At 40.3% G+C, this 23,822-nt stretch overlaps 1 protein-coding gene across 3 annotated transcripts in view; it reads left to right on the forward strand.

The window, feature by feature from the left end:
• Positions 1-23,822, forward strand: part of GARRE1 (granule associated Rac and RHOG effector 1) — a 73,564-nt gene that overhangs the window by 24,303 nt on the left and 25,439 nt on the right. For all 3 annotated transcript variants that reach the window (XM_054588999.1, XM_054589001.1, XM_054589000.1), the window contains one exon: positions 2,352-3,632. In XM_054588999.1, the coding sequence (XP_054444974.1) occupies positions 3,138-3,632 (495 nt within the window). In that variant the 5' untranslated portion in view covers positions 2,352-3,137. The remainder of the gene's footprint in view (positions 1-2,351; positions 3,633-23,822) is intronic.

Genomic DNA, 23,822 nt, shown 5'->3' on the forward strand with positions numbered 1-23,822 from the left:
TTTTGGTAAGAGTTTTATAGTTTTAACTCTTACATTTAGGTCTTTCATCATTTGAGTTAATTTTATAAGATAGGGATCCTTGTTCATTCTTTTGCATGTGGATATCTAGTTGTCCCAGCATCATTTATTGAAAAAAATATTCTTTTCCAGTTAAATAGTTTTGGCATCCTTATCTGAAATCAGTTAACCATAGATATAGACTCTAAATTCTAAAATATATCTATATTTCCTTATGCCATATATATTTATATGGCCAGTACTCCACTATCTTGATTTCTATAGGTTTATAGTAGGTTTTCCAATCAGGAAGTGTGAGTCTTCCAACACACTTTTTTAATATTTGTTTGGCTCTCTTGGGTCTCTTGCATTTTCATATGATTTTTAAGGTTAGCTTGCCCATTTCTGTACAAAAGTTAGTTCAGATTTTGGTAGAGATTGCATTGAATATGTAAATGAACTTGGTAAAGTAGTAATATTTTTAAGTATTACAAGTTTCATTTAAATAAACTTTGGAAACATATAAAGTAAAAAAGTTTATGTTGCTTTCTAGAAAAAATTAGTCAAGTATATGGTTCTTACTGGCCTTCTAGGACAATCTGGCAGAGTAATGGGGGTGAACAGAAAAGGAGTGCTCAGGGCTAGTTACGACTCACTATGATCAACTAAGGGGATGGTTCTCCTTCACAGGCCACACAGTTTTTATGTGAACAGCCTTCCTGCCTCAGCAGTCCTGTGGAGCACTTCTGTTGTATGTCAGAGTTTGTAAAGCCACAGTGATTACAGTGGAGCACTGGGGTAGGAATAGATATGATTGTCTTATTGCCATGAATTTGGAAAAAAAGAACACTTGGGAATGTATTTCTTACAAGTAGCTATTTGATATGTTGTTTCTCAAAAAGTTTATGAGATTTTAGGAGTGAAGATTCTCTCTCTCTTTTTTTTTTTTTTAATTTTATTTTTAGCCAGAGGGGAAGGGAGGGAAAAAGAGAGGGAGTGAAACATCAATGTATGGTTGCCTCTTGCACGCCACCTAATGGAGACCTGGCCTGCAACCCAGGCATATGCCCTGACTGGGAATCGAACCAGTGACCCTTTGCTTCACAGTCCAGCACTTAATCCACTAAGCCACACCAGCCAGAGCTAGGAGTGAAGTTTCTCTTGAACACAGAGCTACAATTGGTGGCCAGTTCAGTTTAATTTACATGCCCCTGGGTTAGGGTTTCTATACTTTTAGAGTATGTGTTTGTATCCATAGCACTTTTCTCATCTCTTGCTCTTGTTATATACTTATCTTCCTAGGTGCCTTTTGCAATCACAGGACCATAAAGGAGTCATGGTATAGTGGCCATGATGAGTGACAAAGTGTGACTTGTATTTATTTTTATCTCCAAAATAAGGAAAATAGAAAACCCCAGTTATGAATAAGTAGACCAAACTATATACAGACCTCACACAAGTTGAAGTTTAATATAGACTAAATATAGCTTAGTAAAATATATTTGAACTTCTGTTATGTTTGGGAGAACAGAGAATTCAGACAAGTATGAACCGTGATTAGCTATGTGAGAACTGCACTGCTCCACTTTTGTACATATCAGTAACTACAACCAGAAATGTCCAGACATTGTTATTTGAACCTATCCAGAGCCAGAGGTTCTACAGAAGCTATCCCGTAGTGTAAGGCCAGCACAGTCTGCCAGGCTTCCCTTTGAACACCCATAGGGGAAATTGGTACCTGAGTGAGAATGGTAAGAATCCTGTCTGCAAACCTCCTTCCAGCCACTCACCTCTCCAGTCTGTGCCTTTCAGTATGCTGCACTTTGGTTCAGCTGGGGATCTTGAATAGACCGTGTGCTATCCTGCTTTAGGACCTTTGCTGTGGTGGTCCATTAACCTGATGAGCCCTACCCATCCCTTTTACAATTTGTCAAAACCTGTCCTACAATTGAGGCTGACATCAAAGTAACATTTTCTTCATTACAATCATCCTGATTTCTTTCAATCTTATCACTTCTTTTTCCAAATCCCCTTAAAGTTTTGTGGGTGCTTTACCTGTCAACATGAATACAGGCCCTGCTCGATGTGTCAGTTATTAGCCTTGGCTTTGGAGTTGGTGTGGAATCAAACTTTTTTTTTTGCATTATTTTTGTATTACAACTCAAGGAATTTTCTAGCAATCATCATGTCATAGTTCAAATCTCACTGTGGTACCTACAGTTGTAAGGTTATAATATGATTCTTATGTATTTGTAGCCCACCTTTGTGGATAGTAGCATTTCAGGAATTAACATTCCAGAATTACTCATTGTCCTGTAACTTTCCTAACTTTATCTTATTTTTCCCCCTTACAGGAAATGACTTAGAGGCCTTACAGTTACATCTGTGCATTCTTGCTTCAGACTTTACAGTTGAGGGCCAACCCAGTCTGCAAGTACCTCTTGTTAATGTTACAAGGAAACTGCTACCTCAGCAAACAAAAGGAAAGGAAAAGACTTATAATAACAAATGCCATTTTTTTAAAAAACAAAACTTGTTTTCAGAAAATATTAAAGGAAATTTGGTAAAGATTTGCATTCAAAAGAAGCTTTTCAGGTAAATGGATTTGGCAGGCAGGCTCTGTCAAAATTCTACAGAGGTTTGATCTTCCTTTAAGGACTTAGTGTGAAGTAATTCTGTACTACTTTTTAAATTGCTGTTGATCAGCTTGTGGGTTTGGGGTTCTAACTTTTCTGGTATATTGAAAATACATTATATTACATTTTTTAAAGTTAAGTTATTTTTCTGCCATTGTAAATACAAGTATCAATATTATTGCAAAGCAATTATAGGTAAGCATTTTTCTCAGCAAGCATATCTTTTTATTAAGAGAGTGGAATGCTAACAGTTCTTATACAGCATTTTGGACACACTTTTATTTTTTGTCAGAGGCCCTGCCTACACTGAAAACATTAATTATATAAACCTGTTGTCTTCTCATATCTGTATTGGATCACATGGTCACCTGCCTCATGGAAATGCCTTTTTTAAAACTTAGATTTTCAGAACTCCACTATTTTTATACCTAGCTATAATTTTGGGGAAAAGAAGACTCAGAACCCTGACCCACTCACAATCACTGGGACAATTCCCTCTCCCGCATGTATTGCTGCAGTGCCCAGGACAGTAAAATGGACTACAAGCGGCGCTTCCTGCTTGGCGGGTCCAAGCAGAAGGTGCAGCAGCACCAGCAGTACCCGATGCCCGAGCTGGGCCGAGCACTTAGTGCTCCCCTGGCATCTACGACCACCACTGCCCCCCTGGGCAGCCTGACCGCTGCAGGCAGCTGCCACCATGCCATGCCTCACTCCACTCCCATCGCTGACATCCAGCAGGGCATCTCCAAGTACCTGGACGCCCTCAATGTCTTCTGCCGTGCCAGTACTTTCCTCACAGATCTCTTCAGCACTGTGTTCAGGAACTCTCACTACTCCAAGGCAGCCATGCAGCTCAAAGATGTGCAGGAGCATGTCATGGAAGCAGCCAGTCGGCTGACATCAGCCATAAAGCCTGAGATTGCCAAGATGCTGATGGAACTTAGTGCTGGGGCCGCGAACTTTACAGATCAGAAGGAATTCAGTCTCCAGGACATTGAGGTAACGTATTTTCTGTGTCATAATTGGGTAGGAAAAATGTATTCCAGAGGTATGTGAGAAATGTTGTCTTGGTTTTTTCCCAAATCACTGTAATAATGGCCTTCATCCTCTTTCTATTGACACTCTCTCCTTATAAAAAAAAATTATATATGCCAGGTTCTGAATTGCTTTCAAGTTAAGAAGGTTAAAAGATTATTAAACAAACAAAATCAACCTATATTTTATGTTCTTTAAATTTTCAAATTATAACTCAGTTTCTAGAAACATACTGTTAAAAGTACAAGGGGGAGACTGAGACTTCTAAATATGATTATGAGCTTTATTTGTGAATTGTTATTATATAGAACCATTGGTTTAATGTAGAAAATTCCACACCTTTAAATTATTTTTCCAGTTCAAAATTCACAGCTGTTCACAATTAGATATATTTGATTCTTATTCAGTACACGTCTTAGGGTCTTCGATAGTAATAATGAAATATGCTCCCTCTTTCAGGGCTCTAGATTAGAATGTCAGGCTAGAATACAAATTTCATTCAGAATAAAGATGACCTTTTTTCCTTACTTCATTAGGATATGATTTATTAAACTATGATCTGTTATATTAGTATCATGCTAGATTTTTAAAATTATTCTTACCTACACAGAGAGTTCTTCAGAGCTTGAGTTTTCTATTTTACATTGTAACCACACATCATAGGTTAGGTTCCTGGATGGTAGCAGGGAGAGTGTCCTTTTCCCCATCCTGGGAATGAATTTGATTTTGGGAAATCACCAGTCTTCTAAGGCAAATCTGAAGATTGAGTTGGCTGAATAAGCTGTTAAGCTATCTTATGTTGCAATGGGTTTGGGGGGCGGGGTGGGAGGGAGGTAAGCTATTAAATAATACAGCTGATTTTTATTGTGTTTAAAAGTGATTTTGATGACATTTCCAAGAGGAATTTAAAACTATTTTTGAAAAGGCATGGTATTCTTGGTATAGTTCAGCAGTCATCAGACATTTTTTGTAGAGGGCAAATAGTAAATTTTAGGCTTCTTGGGCCATGTGTGATTTCTGTTTCTTCTCCTTCTCCTCCTTCTTCTCTTTTAAATATATATAACCTTTTAAAAATGTTAAAACCAGCCATGGCTGGTGTGGCTCAGTAGATTGAGTGCTGGCCTGCGAACTGAAAGGTTGCTGGTTCGATTCCCAGTCAGGGCACATACCTGGGTTGCAGGCTGGGTCCCCAGTTGGGGGTGTGCAAGAGGCAACTGATTGATATATCTCTAGCATGTTGATGTTCCTTTCCCTATCTTTCTCCCTCCTATCCCCTCTCTCTAAAAATAAATAAATAAAAATGTTAAAACCAGTTTTACCTTTGCCTGTCCATTGAACTGGATTTGGCCCATGGGCTATAGGTTGCTCTACCTGCTAGTATAAATGTAAAACTTCCTTCAGTGGTTCTGTTTTGAATCTATCTAAATATATTTATAACTTCTGATTTCTATGATCATGTTTTATATTCAGGGAAATTATTTTGAAGTGTTTCTAAAATGGCTTGTCATAGTTTAAATTACATATTTTTTATTTTTTAGAAGATTTTACTTATTTACTTTTAGAGAGACGGGAAGGGAGGGAGAAAGAGGAAGAGAAACGTCAATGTGTGGTTGCCTCTCACATGCCCCCTATTAGGGACCTGGCCTGCAACCCAAGCATGTGCCATGACCAGGAATCAAACCAGCAACCTGTTGGTTCGCAGGCCAGCTCTCAGTCCACTGAGCCACACCAGCCAGGGCTAAATTACATAGTTTTTAAATTACACACGTAAAGCATATTTTTTCAAAATGTACCTCTCAAAAGAAATTCAAGCAAAACTGTTGCTTTACTCTCCCATTCCATCCGTTTTCCCAGAAATGACCACCATTGACTGGTTGGTGTGTGTCATTCCAGGCTATTGTCTTTGCATGCATAAAGTATTTGTGCTTGTACAAATGTACAGCTTGATCTTTTTATTTGTTCTATATGAAAAACCAAGTTGTTCAGCCAGCAGTGTGTCTGGTCACTGCTTTGCAGAAATGTGGCAAGAGCAATTAAGGACTCTTTGCCTTCTGTTGAACAATATTAGATCCAGACTGTTACAGCTATCATCCTGTAATAACATAAGTACTTTTAGTTTGATTTAGAATTTTAGACAAGGGTAGATTGAAAAATAAGGAAGGCTTTTATTTTAACTTGAACATTATTGAGCTTTTCTTCAAGCCACACCACCAGGTGCTGGAGGAGACAGAGCTAAACTTGCAAAGCCATTTGCCCTTCAGCCCTGCAGGCAAGTGCTATTGTTTCCCAAGTCAACTAGAGGATGAACCAACCAGGAGGATTAGGGGTTTAGTAAGCCTCTGAGGCACAGTAGCACCTACCTTGTTCTTTTGCTTTCCTGGGGCCAGAATGGACCACATGAGCTGAAGAGGGGAATCTTTCATTATTGTTGTGGTTTGTAATTTTGACTTGGCCTTCCCCATTGAAATGTGATTAGGATAGCTAAAATGCTACCATGCATTTGTACATAATGGGGTAAACAGGATTTCAGAGCTAGACTGGAAAACTAAGTGCCGTTAATGGGTTTTAGAATCTATGAGTGTATTTTAAGTTTCCAATAGCTGACCTCTACGTTAATTCTAAAATGTGATTGCCAAATGTAGGCCTGCAGACTTGGCATTTTGCTTTTTCCACAGAGCAGTATTTGTTTTTTCTGAAATTTATGTACTGCTATGGGCCAGTAAGGGTCTCGGTCTCTCTCTCTCTCTCTCTCTCTCTCTCTCTCTCTCTCTCTCTCAGAATATTTATCAACTCAGATGGATGAGGCAGGTATTTGGGGTTTTTTCCTGTTGTTCTTATTAGGGTTTTATTAGCAAAGTCCTGAGAGGGCTCCCCCCCCCTTATTTTATTTATTTATTTTTAGACAGAGGGGAAGGGAGGGAGGAAGAAAGGGAGAGAAACATCAATGTGTGGTCGCCTCTTGCGCACCCCCTGTTGGAGATCTGTCTTGCAACCCAGTCATGTGCCTTGACTGGGAATTGAACCAGCAACCATTTAGTTCACAGCGAGTGCTCAATCCACTGAGCCACACCAGCCAGGGCAGCTTTTTAACATTCACCCCTGAGGAAAGAAGTCGGTGGCCTAACATTGCTGAACTTGACTGGCTAGGCAGGGACTACTCAGGAACTAAGCCCAGGACTCTGGGTAAGCAAAGCCCTGAATTCAGTGTTCAAATGCCTGACCATTTTAAACCTAATTCAAAGTACCAATCCCATTGTCCCACCCTGAAGGTGCCCAAAGCATGCTACTAATGCTCCCTTATTTACAGCCAGGCTTGGGATATGCTCATTGATTGACAGATCCTGAACTGCAGTTGCCTACTTTGTGCTCTGGGGCAAGGCTGGGTATATGTGAGCCCTTTCTTGTCTACTCATCAATGACTTTGTCCCTTACCCTGGGTGGTTCACCCTCACAATCTCACTGTTAGAGAAATGAGTTGTGACTCTGGTGTTTCACTAATGCCTGTGACATTTTGTATGGGGCATGGAGTTAGAAGATCTGGGTTTAAAATATAACTGCTTCTCACTGACTGATGACCTTTAGAAAATCTAACTTGTCTTAAGTCTCGGCTTGCCCATCTATAAAATGGAATTACCACCCACATTCTGGAGTTCTTGTGAAGATCAGGAGCAATTGGTGTGTGTAAAACTCTGTACCCAGTTAGTTGTCATCATCATCATTTATTATTATTGCTTCCATCATGGCTTGAAAGGTACTATTAGCCCTTGCCTGAAGTGCAGAGAGCCCAGTATGTACAAAACCAACATCAGAGAAAAGTGTGCAGCAAGTTATTCTCTTTTAGGTGCAAAAATCTACCACTCCAAGAGCATTTGCTGTGCTCACTTCTTTCCTGATTCCTGAAATAGGCACCTTCCTTTCCCCTCTGTTATCTTCTCTTTTGCTGTTGTAAAGCAGTAGGAGTGTTACTGCCTGATGTAGTAACTTTCAGGACCTTTTCATTAGAAAAGCTTGGGAGAACCTCTTCCACCAATAGTTTCTGCTCTATTTACCTTGCATCTATAATGGAGCATGGGGAAAGGAGTGTGTGGGAGGATAGGAGTAGTGGTTCACTGAATACACTTGCAGTAGCTGAGAACCTTTGGACAAGCCAATTGACATTTTTCCCTTGCTGGATTTATAGAAAATGCATAGTTTACATAGTATATGGACAGTTTTGTCTAAAATGAGAAATACGATCTTAAGTACTTCATGAGATTTCCTTTGTAGAAGTCTCACACTGTCAGTCCAGCCAATATGTGAATTCTGGGAAAAGATGCTTCCCTATATTGATTTTTTTCTTTGTACAAAGCTTTAACATCCTATTCAAATGTTTTTTAGAGGTAGACTGCATGGGACCAGCTCTCTATATCTTTTCTTTTTGAGTCTAGAAACATTTCCACTGGTGATTCTTATGATTGTGTGAATTCCAGTGTTCTTGTAAAATGCCAGGCGAGCTGGATTGAGTGGCTTATTTCTCTTTGCTTTTGTCTACCTCTGTTTCATTTGTCCTAGAAATCTGTTATTCTAAGGATTATTTTCTATTAAAACATGTAGTTCATATTAAAGAAGTATAGACAACTCTGTAACTTGGTTTTATATTCATTAGAAAGTCACAAATGTTCACCTCTTTTTACAAACGTCTGCCATTTGTCTTAAGTAAAATTACTTTTTCAGTGCAAGTATAAATAAAAGAATTAAATGGACTTGTGATTCATGTGTTCATTCTATAAATACCCATTATAGACTTCATTAGTGCCAGGTACTATTCCAGGCATTTTGTCTAAAATGGATACAGTGATGAACAAGACAGAAATTCCTGCCTTGTGTAGATAGAAGAGAGCTGCAGTCTTAGATAAGATAATTAGAAGGCATCACTGAAAAGGTGACGTTTGTGTAAAGATTAAAGGAGATGAAAGAGTAAGCCATGTTGATAACCAGGAAAAGAGGTCTCTAGGCAGAGAGAGTAGCTAGTGCTATGTTCCTGAGGCAGGAGTGACCCTGACTGTTGGAAGAGCAGTGAGGACCTGTTGTGGCTGAAACAGTGAACCAAAGAAAGAGTAGTGCTAGAGGTGAGGTCAGAAAGGTAAAGAGGTCAGCCTCTGAAGGGAAGGTGAAGGGAGGGCAACAGGACAGGATCTGCTCTCCTTGTGCAGTGAGCAGTGATGCCACGTGTCCCCTTGCTTGCTTCATCTCTCAGCAGCTCCCAGGCTTTGGTGTCACATCGGGGCTTCACTGTTGGGAGGTCTTGGTCCTCTTGGCAGGTGCTCTGTACAGATGTCCAGAAGGGCAACTACAGGGCTCTCAGTAGTTTTATGTTTTTAGGGGGACAATATTTTATACCTTCCAGCATTTTTAGTGGCTTTCCGAGCATTGCCACCTTATAAATGAGCAGGCAATCTTTAAATTAAATCTTTATCTAATTGAAACTTGGCTTTCAGTTTGATGCGCTTACAGGTGTCCTTTGTATACTATGTGATTACCTATGAAACTGAAATAATTTACGAGCACTGACTGACTCTTAAGGACCTTAATTCAGCCATGTTAACATTTATGTGGGGTCGATATATGCCAAAAATATTGTAGAGTAACAGTAATGGAAAATATTAGAAGCTTGTTTCAAAATGTGCTTTTTCCTTAACCTTAGTGGAATTAAATCTGCATACTGTTCTTTTTCCTTTTTCTTTTTCCTAAAGGTAAGATTTTTTTGGGGGTTTTGACTAGTGGAGCTTCCATAACAGATTGTAGAGTAAATATTTCCTAACTACATAAATACCTAAATTGCTGCTTTTAATCAGAAACTGTGCTTCACTTTATAAAAACCCTTGTATGAATCCAGTTTTCAGGCTGTTGCTAATTTCTAGTTGCTCTTTCTGGCTTATCCTTTTATTGAGGTGAATCTTCTATTATCTAAATTGTCTTCAGATTTTAGCCTTTAGAAGAAGTTATAATGAATTAAGTAGTTGGAATTTGGGTGAGTCTGTAAACTTCATTGTGAACAACAAACAAGTTTCACTGTCTGCCCAGCCCATTCTCATGGGTAGAAGCCAGTGAAGCCAAAGGGCATATGCTGCTCTGGGGGACTGGACCCTTTGACTTTGATTTGTCAAGCAACTTATTATCCTGAAAACTGCTAATTAAAAGGAGAAAAAAAAATTAAACAAATGTCCTGTTTCTCCAGTACAGACTGTTTTTCAGGGTGACCAAATAGTTCTAATCGATGAGATTCTGTTACTGAACAGCAACTGAGGTCCTGCTGCCGACTGCCACCCTCTAGGCAAAATTCCAGAGGCAAAGTTTGGTCATAAAGGAAAGGAGTTTTTATTCAAAAGCTTCACACTTTTGGAATAACATCTTTCCACATCATTAGTCACTTAAGCCTATCAATTAAGGCTAAACTCTTTTAACACCTTTCTCCCAGTATTCCCCCTGTTAGTTTTAATTATCTTATTTCCATAGGGTTAATTTACAAATAAAACAACATGAGATACAAAAGCTACACAATTTTGGAAGAATGGCAGGCTTCTACCTCCAAGGTTGTTCCCTCTAGAACAGCGGTCCCCAACTTTTTTGGCACCAGGGGCTGGTTTTCTGGAATAAAGAGTGATGGGGGGCAGGGTGAGATGACAGGAAGTGAAGCTCAGGAGAGCCTTGCTTGCAGCCGGTTCCTAACAGGCTTAAGAACTGGTATCAGATCGCCACCCAGAAGTTGGGGACTCTTGCTCTAGAACACCCAAAGAAGAATAACCCTGCCACCCTCTGCCAGGCCAGTCCAACCCTAGGCTGCTTCCAGAGTTTCTTCCTATTCAGAATACCATCCCTTGGAAAATGCAGGCAGCTGCAGCATAGCATGATCATTGAGGCATCCTTGAGGAAGAAAGCCTGAAAACCAGAGCCAACCAGCCCGAGAACCTCACTCAGAGCCTAAGAGTGCTGCTTTCATTTCCAATCTCCTCGCCCATAATTCCATGCCCTCTGGAGGCATTTAGGTTCTCAGCCAGTCCTGTCCTAGGCTGTTTACCATTGTCCCGGGCAACCTCCCCCTTCAGCCCTTTTGTACTCCTCCCCAGTGATCTGATCAGATTTCTCTCTATCAGTTCTTCTATTTAGAATATACTACAGTATATTCTGTAGTATACATACAAAGTCATGAAAAACAGAGTTATTTATTTTTAAAATTATATTTTATTGATTATGCTATTACAGTTGTCCCAATTTTTCCACTTTGCCCCCTTCTACCTAGCACCTAGCTCTCAGGCAATCCCCACACCATTGTTCCTGTCTATGGGTCATGTTTATAAGTTCTTTGGCTATTCCATTTCCTATATTGTACTTTATATCCCCATGGCTATTCTGTAACTACCTATTTGTACTTCTTAATACACTCACCTCTGCGCCCATTCATCCACACTTCCCTCCCATATGGTAACCGTCAAAACTCAGTATCCATGATTCTGTGTTCCTCTTGTTTGCTTAGTTTATTTTTTAGATTCAATTGTTGATAGATATGTATTTATTGCCACTTTATCCGTTCATAGTTTTGATCTCCTTTTTCTTAAATAAGTCCCTTTAACATTTCATATAATAATGGTTACAATGCACATAGGACAATAACACCTCAGTCCCCTTCAAAGTGGGCACCTTAGGACCTTACGCCCTTCTCCCAACCACCATCAGCTGCCCCATTGTATTTATCTGGATCTCGTCTATGGTCTGAAATCTCTTCCCTTTTAAGGATGATTTTAGTTTTGGGAAAGCCAGAAGTGACAGGTTACCAAATCTGGACTGTAGGGGAACTGAGTCACTTGGGTGATTTGATGTTTCATCAAAAAAACTCTGCAGGGAATTTGGGCATGCTGTTGTGATGGAGCTGCCAATCACCACTTGTCCATAGCTGCAGCCTTCGAATCATCTGAATAGTTTCCACAGAGGAATGTTCAAGTTTAATGCAAAATTTGCTGCAGATTCATTGCTCTACTCATCATTTTGAATGTGATAGCCACACAGTACACATGCTCACTCAGCAGCATCTACTGTCTCCACTGACTAGTACAGTGAAGTTGTCATTGTTCATGCATGCACATTCCAGTCTACTCTCCTTGGCAGCCAGGTTGCATTGATGTCTTGCATACCATTGTTCTTATATTATAGACTTTTCTCTGGACAGACCTCGTACAACATACAGAATATAGTATACTACTATAGTATACCACACAGAATAATACTGAGATTCTTCTTTTTAGAAGTGGAAGATAAAACCATTTGGTGAAGGATCATAGGGGAATTTCAGAAGGGAGATCAGCCCTTTCCCAGCCAAATCCATTGGTCATCCTCAGCGTTACTGAATGTCATACAACCAGGTGATCGTGTCTCCTGATAAGGACCGCATAGCAGCACCCCCACAACTAGAATAATATATTCTAGTATTTCTCCTTCTCCCCTCCCCCCAGGGGTAAAGTAAACAAACTAATCGAGCCTCTAGAATGAAATGTGAGGCGAAGTGGAACAAGTTATACAACACCACAAGGAAGCAATCAGATAAATCCAGAATGTGGCATATTCTACAGGCAGTTGATCTGATTTGTTCGAGTCAAGTAGCATGAAAAAAAATTAGATAAAAGGTACCTAAATTAAAAGAGAGTACAGTAACAACCAAATATAATAAAGCTTTTGGGCTGAGATTCACACAAAAATAAAAGACAATTTAAAGATAATTGGGAAGTTTGAATATGTACTAGGTCTTGGTTGATCAGTATTCAAAACATTTCAGCAAAATGTGGAGTTGGGGAGAAGAATAAAATAATGGCACAATATTGGTGGTTATTGAAGCTTTTTGATGGGTACGTTGGGGTTTATTATACTCTGCTTTTATGTATGTTTGGATATTTTCCAAATTTAAAAAAAGGGAGAGAAAAACTTCTGGCCACATGGTAGAAGTAATGTATCAAGAATACCCAATAAGTGATTTGATTTCATGGAGGGATTTGTGCCTGTGAAGTGGTCTTCTAACAGAAAGGGGAGTGTTTACTTCCTTGTTTTCTTTCTGCTCATGGAATACTCCACTTCTGGCACTTCTGATTACCCAATGTATGGTGGAGATTTTCCCCACACCAAGTAATTCTCGCTCATTTCTGACATTTTTCTACAAGTTAAGGGCTCGCTGCCACAAGACTGCCCACCCTCCCCTTTAGATATCAATCACAAGTCCAGGGGGTTGTTACCTGTCCTTCCTATCAGCTAGCTGTGAGTGAGGGGTTCCCATGACCCCTCCTATGGGTTTGATTTATTTACTAGATTATAAAAGGATATAACTCAGGAACAGCCAGATGGAGGAGATGTATAGGGCAAGGTATGTAGGAAGATATGTGGCGCTTCCATGCCCTTTCCAGGCATGCCACCCTCCTAGCACCTCCATATGTTCACCAACTTGAATGTTCTCTGAACCCCTTCCTTTGGGCCTTTGGTTTTTTGAGGCTTCATTACATAGGTGTGGTTTGCTTATATCATTGTCTGTGGGTGATTGATTCCACCTCCAGCCCCTTCTCCTCCCCAGAGGAGTAGGTCTGAAAGTTCCAAACCTCTAATCCTTTGGTTGGTTCCCCTGGCAACAAGTCATCAACATAAACTCAGGTTTGGATGAAAGGGGTTTGTTACAAATAACAAAAGATACTTTCTCTCTTATTTCTTGGAAAATTCCAAGCATTTTAGGGAGTTGTGTCCTAGGAACCTCGGAAGAAGACCAAATACATATATTTCTTATTATAAATCACAATATCACAGGAAGGTAGAGTGATGAAAAGAAGAGCAGGAAATTGAAGAAAATAGTGAATCAAGTTTTTTAAAAACTTTCTATGACTTATTTCGCTTAGCATAAAACCATATGATTTCACTCACATGAGATATAAAACTGGAACTTAAAGACACACACAACAGTATGGTGGTTACCAGAAGGAAAGGGTTTCAAGGGCTGGTAGAGGGTAAAGGGGGCCACATATATGGTGACAGAAGATTTGACATTGGGTGGTGGGCACACAACGCAGTGCAGATCATGTGTCATCGTAGTGTACATTCAAAACCTACATGACCCTAATAATGTCACTCCAGTAAATTTAACTTAAAAAGGTAATGGTATTTCTATATTTTCTGTGGCAAATTAACAATATCGTATACCTCCTGGAGTTCAATATTGAGTATATCAGTTTATAAAACTTTCTGCCTAAGGTTTAAGTTACTGACTTTAGCATGTTATTGGTCTGATACTTGCATTCATTGCTTTGGGAAAAAAATTGGGTCATTATAAAGTTGGTAATAAATAATATTACCAGCTGGATTAATTGGGTCATTATAAAGTTGGTAATAAATAATAATAGGAAATATTTGTCCTTTTAAATGTTGTTACTGTCTTTAGCCACTTTGAATTACCAACCCGTCTAAATATTTTACAAAGTGAATCAAGGAAGAAAATGAGACCAGAGAAAAGATACCTCTGAGCACAGGACCCCAGCAGCAGGTAGAAGTCAAGGAAAGAATGGTGTGGTCCTAATTTGGGTGACTGAAATGGCAAAGTTGCTTTCTTTTAGGAGAGCAACTCCTAAAAGAGATTTGAGTAGAAATGAGAAAATTAGGTTTGGTGGACAAATTAAAAGGAAATGAAAGAGATTGTGGAATGCAATTTTATGTAGAATTAGCTTTCCTGAATTATTTCCTATTCTAAATTATTTTTAAGATTTTATTTATCCATTTTTATAAAGAGGAAAGGAAGGAGAAAGAGGGAGAGGAATATCCGTGTGTGAAAGATAACATCGATCAGTTGCCTCTCGCACGGCCCCTGCTGAGGACCTGGCCTACAACCCAGGCATGTGTCCCAGCCAGGAGTCGAACCAGCAACCCTTTGCTTCTCAGGCCAGCACTCAGTCCACTGAGCCACACCAGCCAGGGCCTATTCTAAATTTTTTATGGTTGCTGGTCAGTTTGTGAGATTACATAGGCTTTTTTGGCAGCCTCTTTCATCTTTACAAATCAGGAACCTGAGTGTCTGAGAACGACATTTGCCTAAAATCCTTCTGGGACCAGGATACACAGGGGTTATGTCGTGTATCTCTGGCTGCCTCAGGCCAGCGCAGTGTTCCTGCAGAGGGGCTTGTTTGCAGTGTCCATCCTTCCATGAAACTGGGATTTCTGACCTCTAACTAATGCTGAAATGTTCAGAATCAGGAAAGTGAAAATACCCTGGTGTTGTGGAACCCCTGTGGGTCATTGGTCACCCCAGGACTCTTCCTGAGGCCCCAGTAACTCTGGGAGTAGGCCCCAGTCGCCTGGTCTACTTTCCTTTTTACCTAGCTACTACCACCTGTATAAAGTACAGATAAGCTGACTGTACACTGGCAAAGATGAATAAGGAACAGTCCGAAGTGTTCCAGGCCTGGTGGGCAAGACAAATAGACTGTCACACTGGTTATGATGAGTGTTGTGATATACTGGCAAATAGCCTCAAGTCTGACTGTTGATTGGTTCGGTGTTCCCCCACCCAGCTCACTATGCCAAGACTCAGACCCCATACCAGAACCTCCTACCTACATGGTAGGTAAGGATCGGGCAGAGAACCTTTTAGGCCCTGGTAAGAGTTTAGTTTATACAGAACGAGATGGGATTTTTTTCAAAGGGGGATTTTGAGCAAGAAACTGATATTTAAGTTCCTTTAAGAAATCACTATGGCCCTGGCTGGTGTGGCTCAGTGGATTGAGGGCAGGCCTGCGAACCAAACGGTCGCCAGTTCGATCCCCAGTCAGGGCATGTGCCTGGGGTGTAGACTGGGTCTCCAGTAGGGGGCACGCAAGAGGCAACCACACATTGATGTTTCCCTCTCTTCCTCCCTCCCTTCCCCTCTGTCTAAAAATAAATAAATAAAATCATTTTTTAAAAAAAGAAGAAGAAAGAAAGAAAGAAAAGAAAAGAAATCACTATGGCTGCCCTGATCAGTGTGGCTCAGTTGATTGGGGCGTCATCCTATCCTACAAAGCAAAAGTTCACTGGTTCAATTCCCAGTTAGGGCACATGCCTAGATTGTGGGTTCAGTCCACAGTTGAAGCACGTACAAGAGACAACCAGTTGATGTCTCTCTCACATCAATATTTCTCTCCTCTTCTTTCTTCCTCCCTTCTCCTCTCTCAAATAAATAAATATTTTAAAAATCACTTTGGCTACAAGTGATAGAAACCAAACTCAAAATACCTTAAACAACAATGAAAGTGAAAATAAGCTAATAATAGTTATGCTCTGTTCTAAGACTACACATATTTTTCTTTTCTTTTTTTTACTTTTTAAAAAAAGATTTTATTTTATTTTTAGACAGGGAGAGAAAATCAATGTGTGGTTGTGATATACTGGCAAATGATTGGTTCGGTGTTCCCCCACCCAGCTCACTATGACCCCAAAAGAGCAACTCTCACATGACCCCAACTGGGGGACATGGCCCACAAGTCAGGCATGTGCCCTGACTGGGAATCACACCTACGACCCTTTGGTTTGCAGGCTGGCGCTCAATCCACTGAGCCACACCAGCCAGGGCTTTTTTTCTTTTTCACTTTTTAAAAAATTTTATTAAATTTATTGGGGTAACTTTGGTTAATAAGATTATATAGGTTTCAAGTATACAGTTCTTTAATACATCATCTGTATATTGCATTATGTGTTCACCACCCAAAGTTGTCTCCTCCTGTCACCATATATTTGACAAGACTCAACACACTAATTCACTGAATTCTATTAATAACCTTATGAGTTAGGTATTATTCACATTCCCATTTTATCGATACAGAGATTGAAATGAGAAGTTACACAATTTCTCAAAAGACTCATGGCAGACCCAGACTTTAGACCCAGGCACTCTGACTTACAGAGTTCAAATTCGACTGCAGCACTGTATTACCTCTCAACAAAACTATGTACAGTATCCCTCCTCCCCCTTATACATAATTTCACTTTCTGCAGTTTCAGTTACCTTTGATCCAATATATTACATGGAAAATTCTGGAAGTAAAGTCACAAGTTTCAAATTGCACATCATTCTGAGTGGCCTGATTAAATCTCCTGCCTGCCTAGTATGTGAATCATGCCTTTGTCCAGAGTATCCATGCTCTCTATATGCTACCTGTCCATTCGTCACTTAGTAGTTGTCTTGGTTATCAAATGGACTGTGTAGTCTCACAGTGCTTGTGTTCAAGTCACCCTTCTATTACTTAATAATGGTCCCAAAGCACAAGAGGAGTGATGCTGGCACTTCAGGCATGCCAGAGAGAAGCTGTCAAGTGCTTGTGTATAGTGAGAATGTCAGTTGTAGCTAAGTCACAATGCCTTTATCATTCACCTTATTTCATCTTACCAGGTATTTTATCAGAAGTCACCCGAGAAGGAAGAGATTACTCTCTGCTTTTTTTTTTAATAGTAAGGATTTCAAAATTTATTCAAAACAGTATGATCTGAGTGATTGTGGTGGCTGCATCTCTGAACCAGTGCTGCTGGCGTCCAGTAAGTGGAGGCCAGGGCTGCTGCTAACAACATCTTACAGTACATAGGTACATACAGTACACAGGGGACAGCCCCCTGCCCCCCTCCAACAGGATTCTCTGGCTATAAATGTCAGTAGTGCTGAAGTTGAGAAACCCTGAAGTAGTGGAAATTGCTTATGCAAAAGACTTGAGATGGGAGCTGTTCTTAAAATTTTTGAGGAACAGCAAGAGAGCCAGTGCGGCCAGAGCAGAGCAAGGAGGGATGGGAATAAGTTCAGAGAACAGTCGGGGGTCAGATCATGTAGGATATTGTAGGACACAGTGAGAAGTTTGGGTTTTACTCTTTTTTACAAAATCTTTACCCAAGGATATGTTTATTGATTTTAGAGAGAGGGGAAGAGAGAGAGAGAGAAAAGCATCAATTGGTTGTCTCCCTTACATGCTGCAACCAGGGGTCAAACCTGCAACCTTTTTGGTGCATGGGGTGGTGCTCCAACCAACTGAGCCACCTGGCTGAGGCTGGATTTTATTCTGATTGTAATGGAAAGGCATTGGAAGATTTTGAGCAGGGAGTGAAGTCTGATTTTTGTTTTATAAGGCTTCCTGTGGGGACAGTAGCCGCTACAAGAGAGAGGAGAAACCTTGCTAGCTTCCTCCACTCTACTTTTCTTCCTTAGAAAACTCTACGCCAAGGGAAGCAAGTGATTCAAGAAGGCCCACCATCTCAGATGCTGCTGGGAGGAGGTGTGGGATCCCCTTCCCTACCTCAGCCCAAGACTTGATACAGTTATCACCAATTGGAATACCATGTGAATAAAAATAGCTGGGAGTATCTGTGTCAAATGGGGATAGTGATTCAATGCAGTTAACACCTGTGAGGTATATAGTACCATATCACCTAAGATTCAGAGAGCCCCTCTCCTAAGTGATGAATGTAAGGTTTATGGAGTCAAACTGCCACTTAGAATGCCTTTTACCTTTTAGTCAGTTTATTAGTTGAGATAATTTAGTATTTACTTTTTTTATTGAAGTGACAGTTTTTAATAAATGTATTCCCATCAACAAAAAGAATTTTCTAGGACATATGTTTTCTGAGTGTGACTTAAATATATGTTTATCCCTGCCCTATATAAATCCAGTAAACACAGTATTTGCTTGTCTACTATAATTAACGTGCACCTAGTTACTTTGTGTTGCATTTAACTTTTTCATGTCCTGGATGGTATTTTGTGATTATCCTTATGAGTTGTTAAGATTTATAGCAATGTAACTGAAATTCAAGACTTCGTACATGTGTTTATGTGGTTAATAAATTTTTGACCTGTTTTATTTTGTAAAGCAGGCCATAAAACAGAATTCACAACATGATTTAATTTTTCCAAAAACCATCTACGGGTACAAATGTAGGCTGTATAGAAAACGTGTAATCAGTAGTTATTCTATTTAGTAATAGTTGTTACATTTATTTATTTATATAGCTGATCATTTTTCCCCTAATTTATTTGTAATGAATATGTATTACTGATGTAAAAGGTTTTGTTCACCCTAGTGCTTGGCACATTAAGTAGGAGTTCAGAAATTATCTGTTGATATTTTCAACAGCAGTAAAGCAGCATGTCCAGGGTCAGAATGATTAGCATTTGGTGTTGGCTCAGCCACACTTGAGTATGTGTTAGCTTTTCTTCCTTCCCTGGTTCTTTCTCCTAAACAGCATGGCAGCTTCTTTATGCTCTAGGTTAATACTGACTGCAAAGGAATTTTTGTTATTGTTTTGTTTGTTGCCTTTTTATTTTTAAATATTTAAATACTGTAGTCAAATTTTAGGTCAGACTATACATGTTAGTTTCTTACATTTTCAGAATGTAATCTAATCTTCATAAGGTACATTCCGTGGTCCACTGCATTCTCTGTCTCTCTGGAGACACCTTTAGATCTTTGTATCACGTTTGGGTTTTTTAGTTAGGTCATTATGTAATGACTCTGGAATTGTCATAACAACAAAAGAGCAAGGTTGAAGACACTTGGAAACAAATGTAATGTTTAAGGTGTAATTAAGGATTGAAGAGAAAGAAATGATTGAATGACTTTGGAATTTCTTATAAAAGTAACAAATTCTAATCAACTTCATTTAATTCACTCTAGACTTTTAAACTGATGAGAAATAAATGCTAGAATCCCTGGAAATGTTTGACACATGTGAGAAAGACAAACTGTTAAGTGAGGTTGAGGAGAAGTACTGATGTGAAGATCGCAAGGTGTGTTGGGAGATGGAGTGGTCTTGGGTACTCTGTAATTCCAACATACAGATATTAAGGGCTGAGTCAGACCCCAGCTCTAGGAGAGAAATAATGAAAAACAAATTTTGAAATATACTAGGAAGTAGAGCTGATCTTTTGGGGCTCAAAATAAGATGACCTTAAACTAAAATCTGTTTTAATTAATAAAATATAAAAATTACTGAAAAGAAAAGGTTTTCTGACTATGTGCATGAACACAACACCCTTAGTAGCAGATGTGATATGTATATAGGTGAATAGGAGAGTGAATCTGTACCCTTTCCCTCCACCATCAGGGATTCCCAGAAAAGATGGTTTCATTTTGGTAGATCCTTCATTACTGTTTATAATCCAGAACAAGTGACAATGTGGTCACTGATTGTAATCAGAAATTGAGGCTGTATGAAGAATTTAAGTCACACCAAAAGGTTTCTGCTCATGCAAAGTGTGGTAATGGCCTGTTGTTACCTGAAATTCCATCAACTAGGGATACATTGGGGTGAATGGATTTTTTTTTTTTTAATGCAGATGCTAAGGGTCAGATTAAATCCAATTGCTTTCTTCATAATTTTTAAATGAGACTGATATGCTGAAGGACTGGACAGATGTTTTGGGGTTTGGGATTCCTCAAGAGGTAGAAGAAGCTGCTCACTTTTCCAAGCCCCATGTGCCTTCCCCCTTGTTTATCATTGCTTTTTCCAGCCAGTCTTAGCACCTGTTCTCTACAGTGGAGATCACAAACATTGAGACTCAGGCCACACTGGAGTACTATAGGCCATCCCACTTGTTACTCGTGCCCCAGTCCCTTTCCCACTGTCAGAGAAGACTGGGCCATGCCTCTCAGTCTCCATTCCCACCCCAAGGCTTGACACTGTGCAGAAGATGTCAGGGGTCCTTTCCTCTTCTTAATATCCACCACTGTTGTGGCTGCATATTGGATCTTGTTATAGGAAGACAGAGCAGCCTTGTGGTTAGAAATACAGTCATTGGAGTCAAACAGACCTGGAATGGATCTCTACTGCACCACTCCTTCCCTGCTTGACATTGGATCAAATTTCTTTCTCTCTGTAAGCCTCAGTGGTGTCATCTGTACATGAATGAACTTGTTGTCACCTCATAGAGTTTCTTCACTGCATATAAAGTGCTTGGTATGGGTTAAGCCCTCAATGAATGGAAGTTGTTGATAGAGCTGTAACTATAGCTCCGCTGGCATTTTAAACTCAAATGTTTCTCTCTTTGACCATGCCGCTCATTTGTTCCCCAGCTTGCCACATCTGTTCTGCAACCTCACGAATCCCCCAGTCCAGGAAATTTTCTCCATGTGAAAAACAGCCACCCACTGCCCTGGGGTCACACGCTTCCAAGTTTATAACTTTAGAGTATATATTTCCTTCCAGGTTTCTCAGGAAGACCCCAAGGACTAGCCCATCCCTGGAGGGGGTGGGGGTCTGTTACTGGAGGGGATCATGGGCTAAGACAGAAGATGTGGAGAAAAGATGGGTAGAGGCAGGCTGGAGGTTGAGCTCTATCCTCTCTCAGGAGAAAGTACTGTTTATGCATCTGTTACTCCATGCAAACTTTCAGAACAGATATTCTGTGAAATGGCTTTTTGAGGTCCAGGGTAACCATTGGTTTGATTGGCTTTTAATGAATTGTTTACAACACAAATATTTTGTCACAAACATATTTGGATTGACCTCCATGCATTGTGGGTGGGAGGAGGGAGGTGCTGAGTTCTTGTTATCATTGGTCCTTATATAGAGAGAAGAAATTTAGATTCAATGATTCATCCAAGATCAAACATTAGTTGGTTAGTGGAGACAAAATACAAAATGTCTGCCTTTTAAAATTGTGCAGCATCTCTCCCTTGACTTATTCCTCCAACAGCACCCTTCTCCTTTCACCATTCTACCACTCAACAGTAGGAGGACATTCCCAACCCCATCCTACCATTGGCCAGCACTGTCAGAAAATGTCCTGTTCTGTACCCTGCATCAGGTTGCAGAGCCCTTTTCCTAAATTTTCTCTTTTATAAGGGGGTGGGGTGACTGTCCGCCCCCTTGGTCCTATCTTCAGAGAGCCGTTTCCTTCCTACCTCACCTCTTAGTGTTCCTCCTCCAGTAGCCCCTAACTTTGCATATCCACTTAGTCGTTTGATCCCCATCTTTGCCATAGCCTGCCAAGAAACTGAGGAAGGAGGAGGAAGAGTGTGTGTGCCTGAGGATTCAGCTCTGCTCCTCCTCCTGTGTTTGTACTGTGTGGAGCTTTGGAACACCCTCATTCTGGCACAAGCCAGTTAAGGTTGAGTTTTTGTCATGTCCCTGGTCTCGGTTCAACCAACCCACAGCTGTGGCCAGCCATTTAGAGCTTGTTGAAGGCAGTGGGGCACACTGGCTAAGGGCATAGGCATTTGAGTCATGTGACCACTCTGCCACGTTCCTTGACAAACCTCTCTGTGTCTTGGCCTTATTTTCTGTAAAATGGGAATGAACTCATGTGGTTGTTCCCAGAATTAAATGAGATGATCCATGTGAAATCTTTAGCATAGGAGAAATACATGCTGAGTGTTCAATTAAAACTGGCTGTTGTTATGTACAATACCAAATAAATGCCATTTATTCTATTCATGTCACATGTCTCTAGGTTGTAAAGTCCAATTTCTCTGTGTCCCTCACCCTGCCCCATCTGGTACAAATCATTGATAGGGTGACAGCTTTGAGGGAGGTGTGAATACAAACCCAGGAGATTTGGATGAGAGTTTTTATTTAGTCTGTAATTCTGATTGTTCACTGTAGAGAGTGGATGCTTTGGTTTGAGATTTCTCTGAGTTTGATTGTTTTAATTTGGTCCCGGTGATTTCGACAGGGGGCAATAATTCAGAGGGATTAAGTGTCACCACTGGGAACTTGCCTGACTCTTTATCCAGGAAGCAGAACTCTGACCAGTGGGGATAGAAAAGGACAGCATCTGAAATGAGCACTAGGAAGTGAGCAGTCCAAGGTTGAGTCTTAGTTTTGGCTCCGAGGGACAGGACTGGGCCAGAGGGTGGGCTTTGGAGTCAGATTATAGTTCCTTGTAAAAGGCGATGGAAATAATTCTCTAATCTTCACCACTTCCCCAAGTCCACTGAGTGCTGGCAGTGAGTGGGCTCTCTCAGTTGTGCTCTTACCAGCTGGATAAATTGCAAACTCAATAAATAAAGTAAGTTACTTTTTGTAAGTAACCTACTATATAAGCCAGTGAATATGAAATACATTCCATGAAAAAGAAATTGAATGTCACAGGACAAAAACGTTACAAAAAGTTTGAGTTGTCAAATTTGGTATGGGCAAAACAATTATAAAAGGTTAGGGGAAAATGTCAATAACGGGGCGGTGGGGGGGCGGTGGTCTCTGCTCAGATTGCTTTTGAAGTGGTAAATTCTTGCTCTCCTCTAAAGAAAAAGAAACAGTTAATCATAAAGAACACCTTGTAGCTGGGGTTAACACAAGCAAGCAAAAGGGGACCAGCAAGGTCAGAGAACAGCTTTAGCCAGTGTAAGAAGCTTGCAGATAAATACACACTTATATCTTAAAATAAAATGTTTTTTCCCTCCTTCTCTTTCTCCCTCTCTTCTCCTCTATCTAAAAATAAATAAATAAAATCTTAAAAAAAAAAAAAATCCCTGGCTGGTGTGGCTCAGTGGATTGACCGCCCTCCTGTGAACCGAAAGGTTGCTGGTTCAGTTCCCAGTGGGGACACATGCCTGGATTGAGGGCCAGGTCCCTAGTTGGGGGCATGTGAGAGGCAACTGATTGATGTTTCTCTCACACATCCATGTTTCTCTCCCTCTCTTTCTCCTTCCCTTTCTCTTTCTCTAAAAATAAGTAAGTCTTCAAAAAATGTTTGTGGTATGTAATATTTTTACTATATACATTATTATAATCACATATTAATAGTACTGTGGCACCTTGGTACTCATTAATTCATTCCGGAATTCATGATGAGTGCCGCAAGCGAAAAGTGATGAAGCATTTTCTCTTGCGGGGCAGCATTGTGCCTCATATAGGTTCTAGCAAGTGAGTCCAAAGCAAGCACCAAATGCCGAAACATTTTTTTCTCGTCAGAATGCAACGAGTACAGGGTTCGATGAATTCTGAAGCTGACGTGTACCAAGGTATGTCTGTATAGGTTAAGGTAGTGTTGGCCTGGCTGGTGTGGCTCTGGATTGAATGCTGGTCTGCAAATTGAAAGGTTGCTGGTTCAATTCCCAGTCAGGGCACATGCCTGGGTTGCAGGCCAGGTCTTCCATTGAGAGTGTGCAGGAGGCAGCCAATCCCTCCTCATGTATCTCT

The sequence above is a fragment of the Pteronotus mesoamericanus genome, unplaced genomic scaffold (genome assembly GCF_021234165.1).
Source record: "Pteronotus mesoamericanus isolate MK-2021 breed Mesoamerican mustached bat unplaced genomic scaffold, CSHL_Meso_final scaffold_165, whole genome shotgun sequence".
In the NCBI taxonomy this organism is placed as follows: domain Eukaryota; kingdom Metazoa; phylum Chordata; class Mammalia; order Chiroptera; family Mormoopidae; genus Pteronotus; species Pteronotus mesoamericanus.